The 19,349-nt window shown below is 32.0% G+C and overlaps 1 protein-coding gene across 1 annotated transcript in view; it reads left to right on the top strand.

Moving 5' to 3' along the window:
* Window positions 1–19,349, top strand: part of LOC124531287 — a 63,660-nt gene that overhangs the window by 21,239 nt on the left and 23,072 nt on the right. Inside the window, exon 2 of the mRNA XM_047105799.1 lies at window positions 5,757–5,903. Within this exon, the coding sequence (XP_046961755.1) occupies window positions 5,769–5,903 (135 nt within the window). The 5' untranslated portion in view covers window positions 5,757–5,768. The remainder of the gene's footprint in view (window positions 1–5,756; window positions 5,904–19,349) is intronic.

The raw sequence follows: 19,349 nt of genomic DNA, 5'->3' as shown, positions 1-19,349 counted from the left end.
TGTTTCGTATGATATATTTCTTAATATATTTCCTTTCCCAAAATTAACTACAATTTTTTTTTAATGATTGGGGTTCACTGATTGATTTGGTTGAATAGAGTCAAAAAAAAAACATTTCGCTATATGATTTGAAATATCTTTTCTATGGGATTTCCTAAAGTTTACCGGTAGTAGAGGTGTATGTAAGCTCGGCTTTCAGTACAGTTACTGGTGTTGTCAGTTATAAAATATTTACTCGACGCGATTAAATATTGCAAAAAAAAAACACATTTTATACAAACATACGACCACTCCTTTATCGCCTTAATAAAATAAGTACTCACTTATTGAAATACAAATATGCCATCGCTATGTTGAATACGATTATTCAAATTGAACCAATATTCGTATCTAGAATACTGAAACCGTTTACTTTGAAAGACAAACTTGCAATAATAATGTTTACAATAAAAATGGCTTCATGCATGGGTCACGTGACGCTCCGTGAATCTATACGTAACGTCGTTTCCCTGGGAAATAGATGCGTGCATCGCGTGTTGTCTTACATCGTCGAGAAAGGAAATCCGTATGTGTAACGCTATGCTTCCTATTGGATTAAATAAAATATAGGCTACATTTTATAGAATTAGTACTTCTCTGTCATTGGTGGAAGGGCTTATATTGCATCTTGAAAGGTCCTAATGGTGCGTAAAAGTGTTTCATATTTTAATACTTAATACTCCTATAAAGGTACAGAGATTATAACACTATCAATTATTCTATTGATAAAGAGATATTATTATTACAATATTTTTTGGTTTCAGACTTAATATGCTATAGTTTTCACATGTATTTAACTCGAATCTCACCGCAGAAGAAGTGAGTGAGTGAAGAGTGAGTTTCAGACAGTGATCGTATAACGTTGACTATAATTATTATAATAATTGAATTCAATGAGAACAGTATCTATATATATTCTGCATGACCGAATACACCTCTAGAAATATTAGTCAGTATTACTGTATTGAAAAATATGCGAAATGTATTATTTAAATATTGTTTTTAATTTCTTTATTGACAAATGTAATATCAGCGACATTTTAAAGCCACCGGTTTGAAATGTATTTAAATTTCACTAGTTAAGTAATAAAAACACGAGATTATAAAAATAAATAAATTGATTATCAACACTTGACGCCGACTTCCGATAACAACTGACTCACTTCACATCAATGGATTGGTTTTGCTGAATTTAGCTTGCATTATGGAGTATTGTGCCTTTGTTCTGTTTGAAAACATGGTCAATATGCATTTAATGGAAACGGAGTCATGTTCCTTTCAAGTCTCGATACTGATGCAAATGCGTTTTAAATTTATAATCTGTGTTTCAAATTTCAAAAGGTTTTATATGTATTTATTACATTTCAGCTTCGAACTATTTTGTCTGTTATTAAATATACATAATATGATAAAATTGGAGTGTCTGTTTGTAATATTAAAATAGCCCTTTTTTATTCAATGCATAAGTACATACATACGTACATACACGGTACATACAAGTATACCAAAATAACATTTTTTTACAATTTTTGTCTGTCTGTCTGTTTGTTACGGCTAGTTATTGAATATATTTGTTAAAATTAAGAATACGCAGGGAAGTAATGTAGGTCTTGATATTTTAAAATGGACATATTTAATTTTTCGCGTATTTTAAATGTTCAAAATTTGTTGTTATAAGTGGTTTCTCTATAAAATACTACACTCGAAATGTAATATTTACGCTGTACATTTTGTAAAAAAACTGACCTTACTGATCTAGAGACTATAAAAAAACTTCTTGAAGTCTATTTGAGATTTGTTTCGGTTACGGCGGCTTTCTTAAGGTAAATTATACAACTACGGTTGAAGTGAAGACTAAATAAATACTCTTAGTATTTCAAATACTGCGCAAAGACAGGCTCGTAGATGTCAATCTGACACGATTTAAGAGAGATCAGGTACAGGACCTTCGCCTACACGAAAGTGCAACACTAACAACTTTCTCCGGTCACTGATAATGTCATTGCATTAATAGTTTCAAAAAACTAAAAAAACACGCTTGAATTGTCATTGGCACTTAATACGTATGCAAAGTTTCGAATTAATTAGACTTCTGGAAATAGCTGAAAATCGCGCTCAAAATTCCGTTACATTGTTACATACAGCCTAAGCTTATAAAAGCGTGTTAAAATGAACCTTAACAAATTTTATAAGACGTTTCGGGTTACGTATTAAAGATTTAACCATACGAGCTAACTATAAGGACGAGACACCTTAGCTCCCAAGGTTGGTGGAGTATTGGCAACGGGATTAGGATTGGCGATTAGGAATGGTTAAAATTTCTTATAGTACCAATGTGTAACAGTACAGAAACAGCCTCTAAATTTCTCACTGCTACGCTAAGGCCTTATGACCCATTAAGGAGAGGGTTTGGACATATTCCACCACGCTGTCCCAATGCGGGTTGGTGGAATACACATGTGGCAGAATTTCGATAAAATTAAACACATGCAGGTTTCATCACGATGTTTTCCTTTACCGCTGTTTTAGTGCTTGCCTGGGTTTGAACCCGAAATCATCGGTTAATATGCACGCGTTGTAACCACTGGGCCATCACAGTGTTTATCACTACCATTAAATAATGGATCTGACCTTTCGCCTACATCTATCGTAAAAAAAAAACAAGTCTGTTGACATATGTTTATATCTAGCCTATTTTATTATCTTCATAATGGTTGTATTACACGGACTTCCAAATTCGTAACAAGCGTATTGAATGCATAATTAGTTAATAATCAATGGGCCAGCCCCAGCTGTGCGGTCCATATTCGGCAGGTCCATATCGAGTCGATTGGTCTAATATAGACCGTAGCGTTCTACCCACGTTTTGAACATATGTATATTTTTACGATTTATTTATAATGCTATTTATTATACATGTTATTACACAATAAAATTTATAGTAAATATTGATACTGAAACGCGGAAACGTATTAATAATAATATATTCTACCAATATTCTTAATTCTATGAGAGATTAAGCAATCAATGTTTCCATACAATTCAACATACATAATGGTTTGTTAATTGTTTCGAATTTAATTGTATTTAATTTACCTGGTTCTTCGTTAGCCAGTGTTGAGGTTCTTCTTTTTATCATATATTCTATAACGGAATAGAATAACTTAACATTGTTGTGTTCCGGGTTTAAGGGTGAGTGAGCCAGTGTTGGCAAGCTATATGCACAAGAGATATCTTAGTTGTCAAGGTTGGTTGCGCAAAATAAATGTCATTTCTTGGTCGAACAGCGTGTACACCGGTTTTCATGAGTACTCCACTCCAAGGTTCCGGGTTCGATTCCCGGCCTAGACTATGGAGAAAAAGTTCATTAGTTTTCTATGTTGTCTTCGGTCTGGGTATTTGTGCTACCGTCGTTACTTCTGATTTTCCATAACAAAAGTGCTTTAGCTACTTGCTTTGGGATCTGAGTTCTTTATTTGATGTTGTTTAATATTTATATAAAGTATATTTTGATTGTGACCATAATGTGTTGATAAATATATCTATATAATGTGCGGTTAGTGTAATTGTAATACGACTTGTGCATTGAACGAGTGGGCGTGTTCTATTGTTAAGAAGTTTTGTAATCGTATGGATTAAGATCGGTAAAATGTTAACGACTTGTTAAGATCAGCTGTGATCAATGCTGCGGAGTTTCGTACAAATTAAAATTTGATGGTTTTTGTTTTAACCAACTTCGAAAAAGGTTATAAGTTTGACGTATATGTAATTTTTATGACTAATGATGGCTCGTATGCGCCTGGTCCTTTGTTTATGATGTACGCTGTATTTAATTGATGTTGATTCCGCGGTGGTCTTTTCTCTGATGCAACGGGGTAATGTTTCTCAGGAAGTTTTGTAATAATATTTTCAAGTTTACCTACTTTTTGAAGACATGTCTCATATGTTTTATACATATTGTAAGCATTGTCATCATGATAAAGTTTTCGACCTATTTTTTTATGGATTTTATTTATACGCAAATGTTATTTGAGTGCAAATATAGTAAAGCTTTTCGATTTGCTTATGATTCCATATCGATTTTGTAATTCCGTAATTGTGCCAAACAACGCGTGTAATTAGTGTTATGTAACGTTATTTAGAAGACGTTAGCTTGCGCCATTTTATGGGCCTGTGATTACAATAGCAGTGATGATGACCAGTTCTCTCAGACAAGTTAATTCACGAAATGTTTTTACTTATTAATGTATAACGGGGACAGTTTCATGTATTTATTTTACTGAAAGTGAAACTTCTTAAATATGTAGATCTCTTTCTATGTCTCTTTGTTTTATATCTTTTGTCTCTTTCGTGAAAGGTTTTGAGCCGGATATTAACGCGTCCCAAAAGATTATCACTGAAAAAACCTTCTATATTAGATCTTACGTCAATAGACGATTATAATGTAAGTCTAATTTAGTTGTCTGAGTAGAATTATTTAATATATTTAAATATCTTGCTACGCACGCGGCTCCAACCGCATATAATTTGTGTTAGTCGAGTAAATACGGTTTGATTTGTTATGGTTGACGATTCTTTTGATATCTGACGTTTATGGTTACTGTTCCGTCGTAATATAGACTAAAACTATCCGTCATAAACAGACGATCATACAAATTATTACATATACTCAAAGTTATTTTGGTATATTGGTATATCTCATCGAAGTTCGATAGGAACTTAAAGGTCACGGTAAGCAGGCAGATGTGGGTTGCGCATACGTCAACGCACGACCTTTACAATTTACCTACTATAGTTGTAATTACGTAACTACTATGTAATACTATAGCAGAACACTATTCTGCATTATAATTAGATATCTACATAGTTGTCTGCATAGTTACAACAATCGCATTTTAAAATAAGATTTTTTGTTATAAGAATGATTAAAAAATAATTACGGTGTAGATTTAGCACCAATATATGTATACTATATATGCATACAATATATAACCATTGACCATGTTCCAATAAAAAGTAATGAGCGATATAACACATTATTTTAAAAACGTTTCACATAGAAGAAGAAATCATCAAAGTAGTTTCTCTTCGAAAGTAGGTACATTACACGACCAAAAAATTAGTTAAATTATTTAAAAAAAAAATGTAGTGCTGTAGGTACTTAACTGTGTAAATACAATGATCGTTTCTGGATTCTCCGTAAATTAAAAATGAAGTACTAAATGTGCGGATAGTTTTATTTTACGATGCGACAATGGTTCAGGTAGTACCTTCTCAGAAGACAGCGTTCTTTTGTTTCACAACACATGTGGCGTTTGTGTAGACCACGTGCTTTCTTTGAGTTGCACTCTTCTTCATTTTTGGCCATACCCGACTTCGCATGAATACGGCAGCTAGTACAATGTTTATTATTTCATATCTTTTATTATATGCATTTCAAGTAAGATGTAAAAGTACAGGCATTTCAAATTCCAATTTCATATACTTATTTTTGATCATTTATTTGTCTAAGTAACACTTATATATGTACAATAGGCTTTATTTAAGTATAATTATAAATGTTCTCTTGAATTGTCATTTTTCAAATAAAAAAACTATCCCTGTTTTTATTTGGTTCGCTAGGTCTTGCAGTCAAATCATTTTTGCTTTTGAGTGAAATAGTTTTCTTGCAAGAAGTCTTTATATCAATATTTATGTGTTGTCTGTTTTCTCCCCAGGTACGCATAGGAATGCTGAAGCACGTGGCGGTGTCGCCGCACCGCGCGCGCGCCGATTCCGTCAGCCTCTCGTCTTCGGCCTCTTGTTGTAGTCTCGGCAGCCTCGAGAACCGACACGACTCTGTAACCGATCTCTCGCACCGCACGGTGAGTACTCTAGCCGTTATCTTTATGAGGATCTTCTACTGTATGGCATTCTGGGAAGACACTAGGTCGCACATATAAGCCGCCGTTTCTACTTTGCCCTTAGCTGTTAAGATTGATTTAGTTCATTCAAAATCATTTTTATCAATATTTCGCTCCAAAATTGTTCGAAAAGTTTGCATGTTCGTTGTATAGCATGTTTGAGTGTAGTTCTATGTCGAGCTATATTAAAAAATTGTCGTTATTATAACTTTAAATTACAAAAAGTCATAAGTACAAATTATACGAAAAACTATCCAATAGAATACATGTATATGTTTTGTCGCAATGTTTTCGAGACGAATTAACCTATGCTATTATTTTTTCCCATGACATGTATTTCAGAAAACAACCCACAATTTCCTCAGCTATCATTATTTAATAAACCGAAATACAGTACAATAGAGTAATTGAAATCGTAACAATGGATTTGGCAACGGGCCGCTTTAGTACATGCGTTCGTGTTGTATACTCGTTTAGTTGTATGATAATTTTGACTAAATGCTTGAGATTTTGCTTTATGAAAGTGTCTACCTAACGTCTTTTCACCGTGAACTCGTATCTTAATATTAAGAAAAGCATCATGAAGTTTGAGCATAATACTATACTTTTACATTAGCAAAGATGGTATACCTAAAGTATGAATATATCCATTGATCTTTATTAATATTTTAATTGTGAAAGTAACTCTGTCTGTTTGTCGCTCTTTCACGACAACCGCTCAACCGAATTTGATGAAATTTCGTATGAAGCAAACTTGAAATCCATGAAAGGACTTTTTACCTAACAAAAGACAATCAATCCCTAAAATACGAGCAACACTTAGTATGAATATAAATTAAGCAGATATGAATATTAGATGTGTTCGCTCGTCTTGGAGGCAGAGATTCTTTGATGATCGATTTATGCTGTTCCCTGTCTATCTAAGCACAGAGGGGAAATGAAGATATCTGCGTTACTTAGAAAAACTGATAATACATACACGTATTATAGCAACGTGTGTGTCATTACGACCACTACCTCTATTCAAGAGTCCTTTTTATCATTATTTCCGCTTTAAAATCATTATTTATAACATGTATGTACATTAGACATAAATGGTAATATGTTTACAGATAGTATAGTAAGATCGTCTTTTGCGATTAACTCACGCGAGTAATTTGTATGATATGTTTGTAACTGTGATGTTTATTTATGTACTTATTCAAATATAGATTATCAAAATATTAGTATAAGAATACAGATAATAATATCTTTTTATTTAATTGTTTTTAAAATTTCAAGGCACTTCAATTGTAACGCAGTTGTAGTATCAGTCAAATCATTGCTTTTATTAAATTATTGTTGTTATTTAGTTATAACTAAAAGTAACTAAATTAAAACTAAAAGATTTTTTTTCATATAGCTGAATATTATGAATATTATACTAAATAATGAAAAATAAAACCTTACGTGCCAATTTTTTTTATTAAAACATTGCTTTTTTGGCTAAATAATCTGTGCCTTTTTGGCCCAAATAAAAGAAAAAAAAACATTCAAAAATTGTCACACACATTAGTGATTAGACAACAATTTAAGTAGCTTGTATCGTTGTATCTTTATTAATAAGATACAATCATAACAGTCGAAACGTTTCAATCAAATATGGTTGTAATTATCTTTCACGAAGAGCGAAAGTTGTATGAATGAACATTACTTTCTCGTTACTAATGACTGCGTTTCCTTTATTCTTTGCGATTATGTTTTTCTTCATTTGTACTATCGTGAGAAAAACCTAAAGGCACGCAGGCAGGAAACCTCATAACGGTATTGATACAAGTTATTTAAACGGTTGTGTGTGTATAGAGCTTATCAATATCATTTAAATTTGGGGATCTTGACTACCGTTTACCATCAATGCCATCGATATTGATATTTTTGATAATTCTGTATGATACAAATTGTATTGCAATAACGTAACAGAATTTTACGTTATATTTAATATTTGTTAAACAGGTAATAAGTTTTTATATGAATTATTTGCAAATATTTTTGGTGTAGTATGATTTTTTATATTTTAGTGGGGGTTAACTGTTAATCATAAAACATCTTACAAGGTGTATCCAAAACCTAATGTAACAAACAAACTCACGTACGAATTTATATTACAAGTATAAAGGATAGCGTATCATCAGTGAAGCCACACGCGCGTATCAGCATCGGGGGCGCACTGAAGCCATTACTAGGAAATTAATTATTACAATAAACTTTTTGTTGGCTTTCATACGAACACAATATGATCCCAGACGGTACGGTTCCCATGTCGTGAACAATCGAGAAATCATCCGCTATCTGAGTCGGCCATCGCTAATTAATATGGCACTTTGGGTAATATGGCGTCCGAACAATGCCGAAATCGTCTTATTGTCAGATAATTCTCATTGCTTCAAGGAATGCAATATCTCGTTAAATTAAAAAAAATAACTATTAAGGTTATTATATTCTTTGTGTTATCAACGATTTTTTAATCTGTATTCTGAAATCAAATAAAAATATTTATTTAACTCGAGAAGTGATCGCAATGTTAATATCATTAGTAAGATGATTGAATAGATCCTTTAGAAACATTTTTATAATATTTTAAAAATAACGTCAAGTCTGGCATATTCGAAAATTGTGGTCTATAAAGTATATGCAAACATACCATAGAGTAATATAAGTGTTAAATAAAGATTTTTATCCGTAGTAAAGTCAATGTCCTCGGATCTCGAGCTATGCTGCATTTAAAAATTCATAACGTCATTTTGTATCTTAACTCCTTAAAGACATGCGACGTTACAAGTACACTAATTAACTACGACCCTCGTGTACATGGAACACCGTAAAATATCTGAAGACTGCTAATAGCAGCTTAGAACTTTACAACGGAAGCGTTCCGACTATATTATAATTTAGTATAACACTGTGTGGTTAAAAATAACGGTGTTTTATTAAAAATAACGTTACTTCGTTAAAAAAATGCATGCAGAATAAATAGATATTAATTCACAATTAACGTTATACAATATTTATTATCAAAAAATATAGATATGATTATGTCTCGTATGATATGTGTGACTAGTTAACAGTAATCCAACATGGGGTTTATGTAAGAAGGTTCAACAGTTCTATTACTGTCTCTTAATAAAAAGTCAAGTTTTTAGTTTCACATTGTATAAACCTGTTATATTATGTTACTTATTGAACAAAGAATCGAGACGAGACAGCTACGAGTATGTTCCCAAGCTTTTATATAGAAATGTCATTAAATATACGTTCATAAAACGGTTAATATCAACGAGGTTACTAATAGGTAATACGTACGTTATTTCTGAACGAAGAACGTTTTTTTTTTTTAATTTATATGTGATATTTTTATGGTTATTTTTTACGTTCAAATAAAAGAAGTTTTTTCATTTGTTATTTAAAAAAAATTCAAATAGAGATATGTTGTTTCACGTTCAGAAAGAAAGTAAGAAATGTTTATTTAGGATAATTATATAAAGTATAAAAAACAGAAGTACGGAACATACCCCTTAATATGCAAAAGACACAAAAAAGGAAGGTAAGAAAATATAAAAAAAAATGTTTTTTAAGCATGGGTTTAAAAAAACCGGCGCTGACTTTTAACAGTTCGGTTAACGATTGTTAAAATAAATATTCGTACACAAATAACAAAAATAATTACGTAGACTTTGTATAGTTGATAAATCTAATTAGTCCAGTCTCAATTCACTATGTACACTTTATCTTTTATGTATTTACGTGACAAATATATTAGAATAAACAGAATTGTCCCACTTGTCTTGTTTCTTGTCTTATAAAGCTATGTACTTCTTGAAATAATATGTTTGTAGTTTTTAAAAGAACGAGTTACAAAGACTCGTCGACAAATATACATATTTCGAACAAGAGTTGATTTTTATTAATTATAAAAAAAACAATGTACTGTTTATAAAAGAAAAAAAAGTTTGATATAAAATAAGAAAAAAGTAAATCGAGCTATGACAGTATTAAACAATTAATATCAAGTAATAACCAATAAGTTAAATTACAATTGCAAATTTAATTATCAATAATAAAAGAAAAAAAACACACTGGAAGAGATCGCTGTTTTAGCGATAAGGCTGCCTATTGTACATTATTCTTTTCTTTGTTTTTGTTTTACTCCTATTATTTTTGTCTATATTGGTGTGCAATAAAGAGTATATAAATAAAATAAATAAAAAAAAACACAATTTCCTTTATCTCATAAGAAATTTATTTTATTACACATTAAAGATTATATTAATAAAGCAAGATTATTATTGCTATGTAAGTACATAAAAGCATGTGCACACTAATGGGACCATCATTTAAATAAAACATACGGGACAAGCTATATTAATAAATGAATTATTGATGAGATTGAGAGTACTGTTTTAAATGATTAATTACTTATTTTTTTAATGTTACTTCTCACGCTGTTGCGAGACCTTGGCCTTTATTTTGTAACATCACAAAACAGTTGTTTTTATAACTGCCCTAGATTACAAAATCATCCTCCTATCCTTCTCTCACTTCTACTTGGGGTCGGCGCAGCATGTCTCCTTATATACTTCTCTGTCGGACGTCATCTCACAAGTAACATTCTTTCTAACCATATCGTCTTTCACACAATTCATCCATCGTTTTTTAAATGTAACTCAAGTATACTATTTAAAATAGAAACTTTTGACTTAAAACTTCATTTATAATATTTTTAAAAAACTTATTTTCCGAAAGAATAGCGAGATCTGTCTCTTTAAAAACGGCTATCATGGTCACGTCGTATTAAGTTTCCCACGCCCGCTATGACATCTGCACCCAAGATAATGCATTGTTCTTACTTATTACTGTAATTACTCTTGTCTTACTTCAACTGATCATATATTGAGCTAAAGAAATTTAAACCCTAAGGTAGTACAATTAAGATACCTATTTTATCATTAGTTTGCGATTCAAATTGTTTCTTAGAACTACGTGTGCTATTTTTCAGTGAAATACTTTGTTACATTTTCAGTTGCTGTATATATAAGTAGAAAATAATGTATTTTAATGAAAAAGTATTTACTGAAGATCTCTTTATGATTAACAAATGTAAATTATATTTGTAATTAAACTATATGTGGTTTGATAGTTGTTTTGGTTTGTATAAAAACTGTTGTAGTTTTTCAGTTGTTAATTGATAAAAAAGATGCAAAATGTGATTGTTATCTAAAAGCATAACAAAAGTAATCAACTCATAACTAATTTATTTACTCACATAGCTTCACGTATTTTTTATTAATACTAAAAGCAATTGTATACAATAATTGACCTAATTCGTATAGCAACAAGGGTGTTTTTCGCGTCCATGAAGTGTGTGAAACAATACTCGGCAATAGTTTGCGGAAGTGACGTAGCTTCCGCCATCATACGTGATGTACCAGAGAAATTACATGGTGCATGATTAATGGTATAATTGTATGTTTGTTACAATAAAACGCATACAAATTACATAGTTAATTGTATATGCAGTGAAGATTTTCTTCGAAATGTTTCCTGATGAAGATGGTATCCACATTTTCCCCACACGTAATCAGAATCGTTTTTGAAAGCGATCTTGATTTTCACCATCGGAATAGCATTGTTTGAGACTTGTATATTGACGTGAGTGAGTGTGAGTGTCGAAAGTGTGATGTGAATACTTTTCATTCGGAAATTATTTTTTCTCGAAGAGGGATAAATATTTAACGTGAAGGAATTTATGGACACACCGTTAATGATATTCAACTACGTTGAGTACTTAATATTTATAAAGAAAATAGAACGTTACTATACACATAACAGATCATATAAAAGTATAATAGATCAACTGAGAAGATTTATTTGAGTAAATCAAAATTAGAAACTATTTACGAAAAACTCAATTAAAAATCTAAAAATCAATTATTAAATAAAAAAATCGGAACACAAATATTGTTGCTTGATATACAAAGAGCTACAATGTAATAATTTGTTTGTTCAAGATGAAACAAAAAATGCTGATTCTAAGTTTATAAATACATGCCATTTAATCGTAACTACAATTCAAAACAAATTTCCAATAAGGATTTAAAAGTCCTTCGCCACGGTCGTTCGTCAAACATCCTTCAATGCCGCAGTGCTGCGCATGCACTGAATAAATCATCTCGCGGATGTAGCAGGTGGGTTATTAGTTTATTGACATATCCCTTTGAATATTTAAAAGTTGTCACAGAGATGGGAACTAGAGAGAATTTTAAAGAACTATTATAATTTCCTATTTTATAAAACCTACCCTACCTAGACATGTTCAAAGATTATTAATTTACTGTAACATGAATAACTACTATTAAACTGCGATACCCTCTTTAAAACGCGATGATTTTAACTTTTATTTATATTTGGATTTGCATTTTTTCATTTAGGTCAGTTCATTACTTAAGAAACATCTCCAATATAAGAATAGACTCATAACCCCAGAAGTTTTCGTTATATCGTATTTTGAATAAAGTATATATATTTTTATAAATATCGAACATATTAACAACAAAATCAGACTATTAGTATATTCAAAATCTCGTTAAATACATAATACAGTAACCATCTCGTGAGTAAATTGGTTAAATAAGTAATTTATATAAATAGTCTGTTTGTAATTTGTGTGAAAATCCAATTCATAACAAATAGCGTTGATTGCTTACCAATATATTTTTTATTCGCCTTACAACTGACAATTACACCGAATAAGTATAGAAACGATTGCGGCTTGCTATGTCATTATTACCATTGAGTTCGTAATTTGTGCTTCTGTACAGATTTCTGATGGGGTTATACGAATTACCTCTGTGTAACTTTTTATACAAACACATTTCTAACTTTTAATTAGTGATAATTCAATCATAGGCGATTTGGGAAAATCTTCAGATGGGTGGAAGGTATGTTGGTTAGTTTAGATCCAAGTAAAATTAAACCAAACAGTAAAAAAAAAAATGTTTACTATAAAATTTAGCATTCAAAGGATCCGATGGTAACAATAGGCCATAACGCATAACCGACGGTTAATAATAAATAATTGTAATGCGTCAGAGTTGCGTCACGCATACGATACGTGATGTCATGTGCGCAGGCGCATTGCGATCGATGCATGCTGGATACTTTTATCATTTGAACTTGTATATATAAATATCAATCCGAAAATGACGGGGCAAAGGCCATTATTACTTGTAGTTGGGTTAACAGTTAGAAAACATTGCATTAGCGGACAAAGGTCATTTCCTGTTTATGAGAAAAAATGTAACTTTCACGCTTTACCAGTGGGTAATGTATATTTTTTATGGTTAGTAAGTAAAAATAACCTACATTGATTTGTGAATAAACACGAGGATTGTAAGGTAAGATAGTGGGTTCAAGTTGCGTTAATGGTTGGAACTTGGAAGTCTTGGATGTTTTTTTTTATTAAGCAGCATAGCATGCAAGTAATTAGGGATGCATGCAAAAAGTGACGATGTGATATAACAATTATTTTGGCTTACCTAATTAGTTACTAATTCCATATGTAAAGAAGATCGACTTAATATAATTTATACTTTATAGTACTCAGGAATAATGTAGCTTTCTAGTTCTACCACTGAAAAAATATAGAATGGGTCATTGGTTTAGAAATTGCATAGAAACAAACAAATTCTACTCTTTATAATATTAGTATGGATTAAAATTATATTATCTTTATAATGTATATATTATCTTGCATAATATATAATCTGATTAATCTTTTTATGCACATAATTTTCACAGTATTGGCCGAGATCTTTACAAAAGACCTGATTAGTTTTTAACAATGAGTTTATTAATATGCATTTCGTAATTAGGCTGAGAGAGAGATACGTTATCTCGCGCATGCGTACTTGTTCTAAGAAATCATGGTAGACGCCACAATAAATTACAAATGCACTAATTTTAATAGAATTTGAACTCAATAAAACGAAAACATAATGTTGTCTTAAATTTTCGCGATTATTACACATTTAAATAAAACTAGTTATTACGGATTTTAATCGCGTATATTAATTATTTTGGACATCCCGACGTTTCGAGCACGTTACAGCGTTCGTGAGTCTACCCGTGACCAATACGGTTAATATATTTTAATATACGTGATTAAAATCCGTAATAACTAGTTTTATTTAAACGAAAACATTTTAATATAAGTAGTAGTAACAGCCTGTAAATTTCCCACTGCTAGGATATGGCCTCCTTTTCCATTAAAGAGAGAGGGCTAGGAACATATTCCACCACGCTGTTCCATAGGGGTTGGTGAAATGCACATGTGGCAGAATTTCGATTAAATTAGTCACATGCAGGTTTCCTCACGATGTTTTCCTTTACCGCCGAGCTCGAGATAAATTATAATAACAAAATAAGCATATACATATGTATATAGTGGTGCTTGCCTGGATTTGAACCCGCCATCATCTAACCACGGGGCCATCTCAGCATGTACTATTACCATTATATAAGTGCTACTAACTAATTCCCGACATGCATTGCACATGCTCATTTATATATTTGTAAACTACTCTTCGTTACGCCTCATGTCCGGGCACGTAAAGTACCCTATACCAAAAGCCTTTACATATATATAAATATCAGAATTAGGATCATCTCAGGTCAATCAATCACAATCATCAATCAGGTCAATCAATCAAGAAGAGAAACAAGAGAACTAGATAACTATGAGTAACTAAAAAATCTTAAAAATAATATTTAGACGAAATATATATACAAAAGCCACATGAAATATTTTGGAAAATATTTCGATAACGGGTAGGTTACATTGTTATATATCCTATGGTGCGAAGTTCATTGACGCGGGATGTTTTAATGTTATTTTTATACAGTAATAATATATTTATATAGTACCATGTTTCATTGCTAAAAATAATCCTTTTATATGAGTAGGTTGGTGTTTCTCGTATGTACATATGCATGTCACATGGTATTATGATACGCCAAAGCTACTAACTAGCAACCCAACTTTGGTTTACCCGACTTTGTATTTTTCTGTACGTTTATTCTACTGAGTAACCTCGACGTGACGAGGTAAAAATATTACAACGTTAATATAATTCATAATTGAAAAACAGAAGGTTATGTTTTCCTCCACATAACAATCTCGATTGCATCTAATAATAGGTATATACGATTAAAAATAATAATAATTCTCGTGGATACTTATTTTTTTAAACAAACGTGCCTTAGTTACTGTCGTGACTAACGATAATTAAAAAGCTCATCGGTGTGAAGACTTATTGCTGGAGTCAGACTTTCGTTTAGCCAGTATTTTAAGTGTATACCTAATACAAATTATGTAGGGATTAAAGATTTTTAAAAATGATTCGACGAAATGCTTTTCTGAATATACCACAAATAGCACCAACATGAACTTGGTTGGTGCTATATATTTTTAACAGCTTAATTTTTCTGTATAACTTGAACTTAATTTAACATTTTTTTAACAATAACAATTAACTAACAACGACATTCGGATTCTTATAATAACTGTGACCACGAATTGGACCGGAGTTGGATCAAAATATTTTTTTGTCTTGTAGCCTATGTTACTCATTATAACATCAGTGCCATTTCATCTGCCAGTGAAAATACCACTTCAAAATCGGTCCAGAGATTAGCCGGAACAAACAGGCAGACAGACAAAAATCGTAAAAGATGTCATTTATGTTTTGTATAATTTAAACGTAGTTTTACATTTTTTTTAATTTGCCTAAATTATACATACTTAAATATGTCATTGTTTTGTAAATTTAATTAAACATAAAAATTATACAATGGCATCGTCAGCTTAGCGCAATAACTATTATAATTATATATTAATTATACAATAAGCATAATTACGTTTCACGGTCGCAATTGCCCTTAGCTGGCTGAGATAACCTTTGATGTCGGCTGCGCTTGCGCACGCACTACGTTTGCGGCTCCAAACGTTATCGGAAGCTTATTATACAGCGGTTCTATTAAGTTAACTATAACTAGGAATGTTACATCGATACAAATTCTATCGATATAATATTATTTTATTATAAAATTTATCATTTCAAAAAAGTTGACTTTAGTACGTATAAAAGGTCTGTTGATATCTGGTTATTTATATGACATATGTCCTTTTTGCTTTTAGGCAGTTGAACAGACAGGCTTTCAACTAGTATGTGCAACTTAGTAGTGAAGATAAGCGTTCACTGTCATTGCAAGTAGTGGCGATATTAAAAATCCAATACATGATATTATTTATGCGGCAGTAAAGATAAGCTTTAACACCGAGTTTCTGACTTCGCAAAGACCAGTAGAACCGGTAGCTTTGCATTGACATTAACTCGTAAAATGACGATTGTTCAAACTCAAACTCAAACCTTTATTCAACATAAAAGCATTACACTTACTTATTGACGGTTAAATTAAACACTACCACCGGTTCGGAAAAAGGAACACCCTGACCTGAGAAGAACCGGCGAAAGAAACTCAGCGGGTCTTTTTTGTGATTCAAAAGTGCGTAAGGTACATTACCTTCATTGATAAAGTATAGTTTGACATGCCAACATCGATATTAGGCGATTAACCGAAGGAATCCAATTGTAATATACCCTGATCTTAGTTTAGAAAGTTGACCATATAAAATAGACTTATATCCTTTCAGTATGACAACTACACTCGGATTCATATAATAAACTAGCTGAGTCCGCGACTTCGTGCGCATTTGAATTTAACAAAAAAAGTGTTTTGTTGTAGCCTACGTAACTCATTATTACGCTGGTAAAATTCCCGTCAAAATCGGTTTAGCCATTTCAGAAATAACTCGGAAGAAATAGACAGACACACAAAAATTGTTGTTACACGAATATGAATTTAGTAAAAAGCGGTTATTTTAATATAACAAACATACACTAATTTTATTACACGTATTATATGTATATATGTAGTCGATTTCCTATTATATAAGCACTTAAGACTTCCTGCGGGTATCTGGCGCTATTATCTTTGACAAACGTTCCGTTAATGCGAGCGATTGGATAAAGATTCTGATACACATTCACTCGGTGGCTTTCTCTGAGGAAATGTCCACACAATTAGATTATGCGCGAATTGCCTTTAACGGTTAAACGATAAATTTTAATTGTCGCTGACGCCGATAATTAAAAAAATTGGCAATTAACTACCTTTCACACGAGGTTAAACCACACATACATATATTATTATGGTATAATAGTAACAGCCTGTAAATTTCCCACAGTTGGGCAATGGCCTTCTTTCCTTTTGAGGAGCAGATAAGGAGCACATTACACCACGCTGCTTCAGTGCGGGTCGGTGGACTCACATTTTGTTTGTTATTAATTATATTCTGTTATCATCATACAAAGTATGAAGTCTTTTATACTAATTTATTTTTTATTTCATAGCTCTTCCAGCGAATACAATTTAAAATACAATTATCACTTATTAATATATTAGTTCAGGTTTAATCGTTAGTATTTTATGGTCATATTAAAATTTTAAACATGTTATAATGTATGACACGTTTTGTCATTACGATACTTACTTCATTATTGTATCGATAAATTCCCATCACTAACCCGGATGAGGGCCGTAGGGTGGCGGGCCCTTTATTCGCGGTCAATTTAGTGAGAGCACGGGTCTCACCGGATGTCCCATTGTTCGCCCGTGTCCGGATATCCAGAATCAATCTTTATGGTGTTGCTAGATTGATCATGATTATTGCGTACGCATTGTGTTTTATCATTTTTGTCTTTTAAATTGCAATATATTACTTACTAATAGTCGCCCGCCTCTTAGCTCGCGTTTTAGAGGGTTTGTTGTTATGTGCCAGGCAAAAAGAGTATATCTTTGTCCTTTTTGGGACTTTAAGTTTTCTTCATACCAAATTTCATCAAATAAATAAATAAATATGAGACAACATCACATACATTACTCTGATCCCAATGTAAGTAGCTAAAGCACTTGTGTTATGGAAAATCAGAAGTAACGAATGTACCACAAACACCCAGACCCAAGACAACATAGAAAACTAATGATAATCTATATCGACTCGGCCGGGAATCGAACCCGGGACCTCGGAGTGGCGTACCCTTGAAAACCGGTGTACACACCACTCGACCACGGAGGTCGTCAATTCACTTCATTGGTTTGGTCGTGAAAAAGCGACAGGCAGACAGTTTCACATTTATAATATTAGTATAGATTAAGAAAATTGAATTTAAACGTTTTGTTTGAAAGTAAAACTACAAGCTACAGTCATATAGATAAGTTTATTCCGATTTCGTAGATTAGTTTTGGCATTGATTTTATTACACAGTAACCAAATAGTACTGTTATATAGGTTTAGGGACATAAAATAATAAAAGACTCTGAACAATTCAATATTCACGTAACGTCAAAGTAAGTGAAGTGGCACGCGTCGGCTCGTGACCTCGCCATTCTAGGAAATGTCCATAGTCACCGGGCGGTTTGCGTATTGCACAATCCGGGTTTATCTGCGACATTATGAAATTATATTAACAGATCTCATTTGTATTAGTAATCATAGAATTTAATAACGGGTTTTTTTAGATCAGTTAGAGGAGGTTGGTCTGGCATCACCTGGTACAGATTATTTAGGTACCTGAATAATTGTTCATTATTATGTATTCGATTGATATTTTGAAGTATCAATAAAAAATCTTATGTCTTACATTATAGATATTGTCTGTCTATCTATTTGTTCCGGCTAACCTCTGAAACGACAAAACCAATTTTGGCGGGACTTTCATTGGCAGAAAGCTCATGTAATAGGGAGTAACTTAGGCTACAATAATATATGATAACTATAAGTATATGTATAATAATTTTTGAGTTAAATTCAAACGCGCACAAAATAGCGGCACAGCTAAAAAAATATATATTTTTAAAATTTTTATTGTAAGTGTTGAGCTGGTTCGTAAAGCAGACAAATTCAAAAGAAACGAATAGTTATTTATAAAAGTACTTTAAAATAAAGTCCGGTTTTAAGGTATAACGTTATTTACGCTCTGTAAGTGCGTCACTTGTTATCAAGTACCAGAATCGACCTTGCTTTCGTCGGTAACTTAGCTTTCATTGCGGTGCGAGATATTTGCTACCATGTCACAGTACCAGATTAACTAAATTATATCATAATTTAAAGTTGTTGTTTTATAACTTACCGCGACACGGTTGTACGAACTATGACATCGTTTGCAACCTCGTCGCAGTATAATTGCGACAAAATGTATCAAAACACTGAGTTACTAGTTTGATAGGTTAACTTGATAAGGTGCTATAGCG

The sequence above is a fragment of the Vanessa cardui genome, chromosome 7 (genome assembly GCF_905220365.1).
Source record: "Vanessa cardui chromosome 7, ilVanCard2.1, whole genome shotgun sequence".
Classification (NCBI taxonomy): domain Eukaryota; kingdom Metazoa; phylum Arthropoda; class Insecta; order Lepidoptera; family Nymphalidae; genus Vanessa; species Vanessa cardui.
Note: the sequence above shows the minus strand (reverse complement) of the source record. Positions and strands in the feature narration are given on the sequence as shown.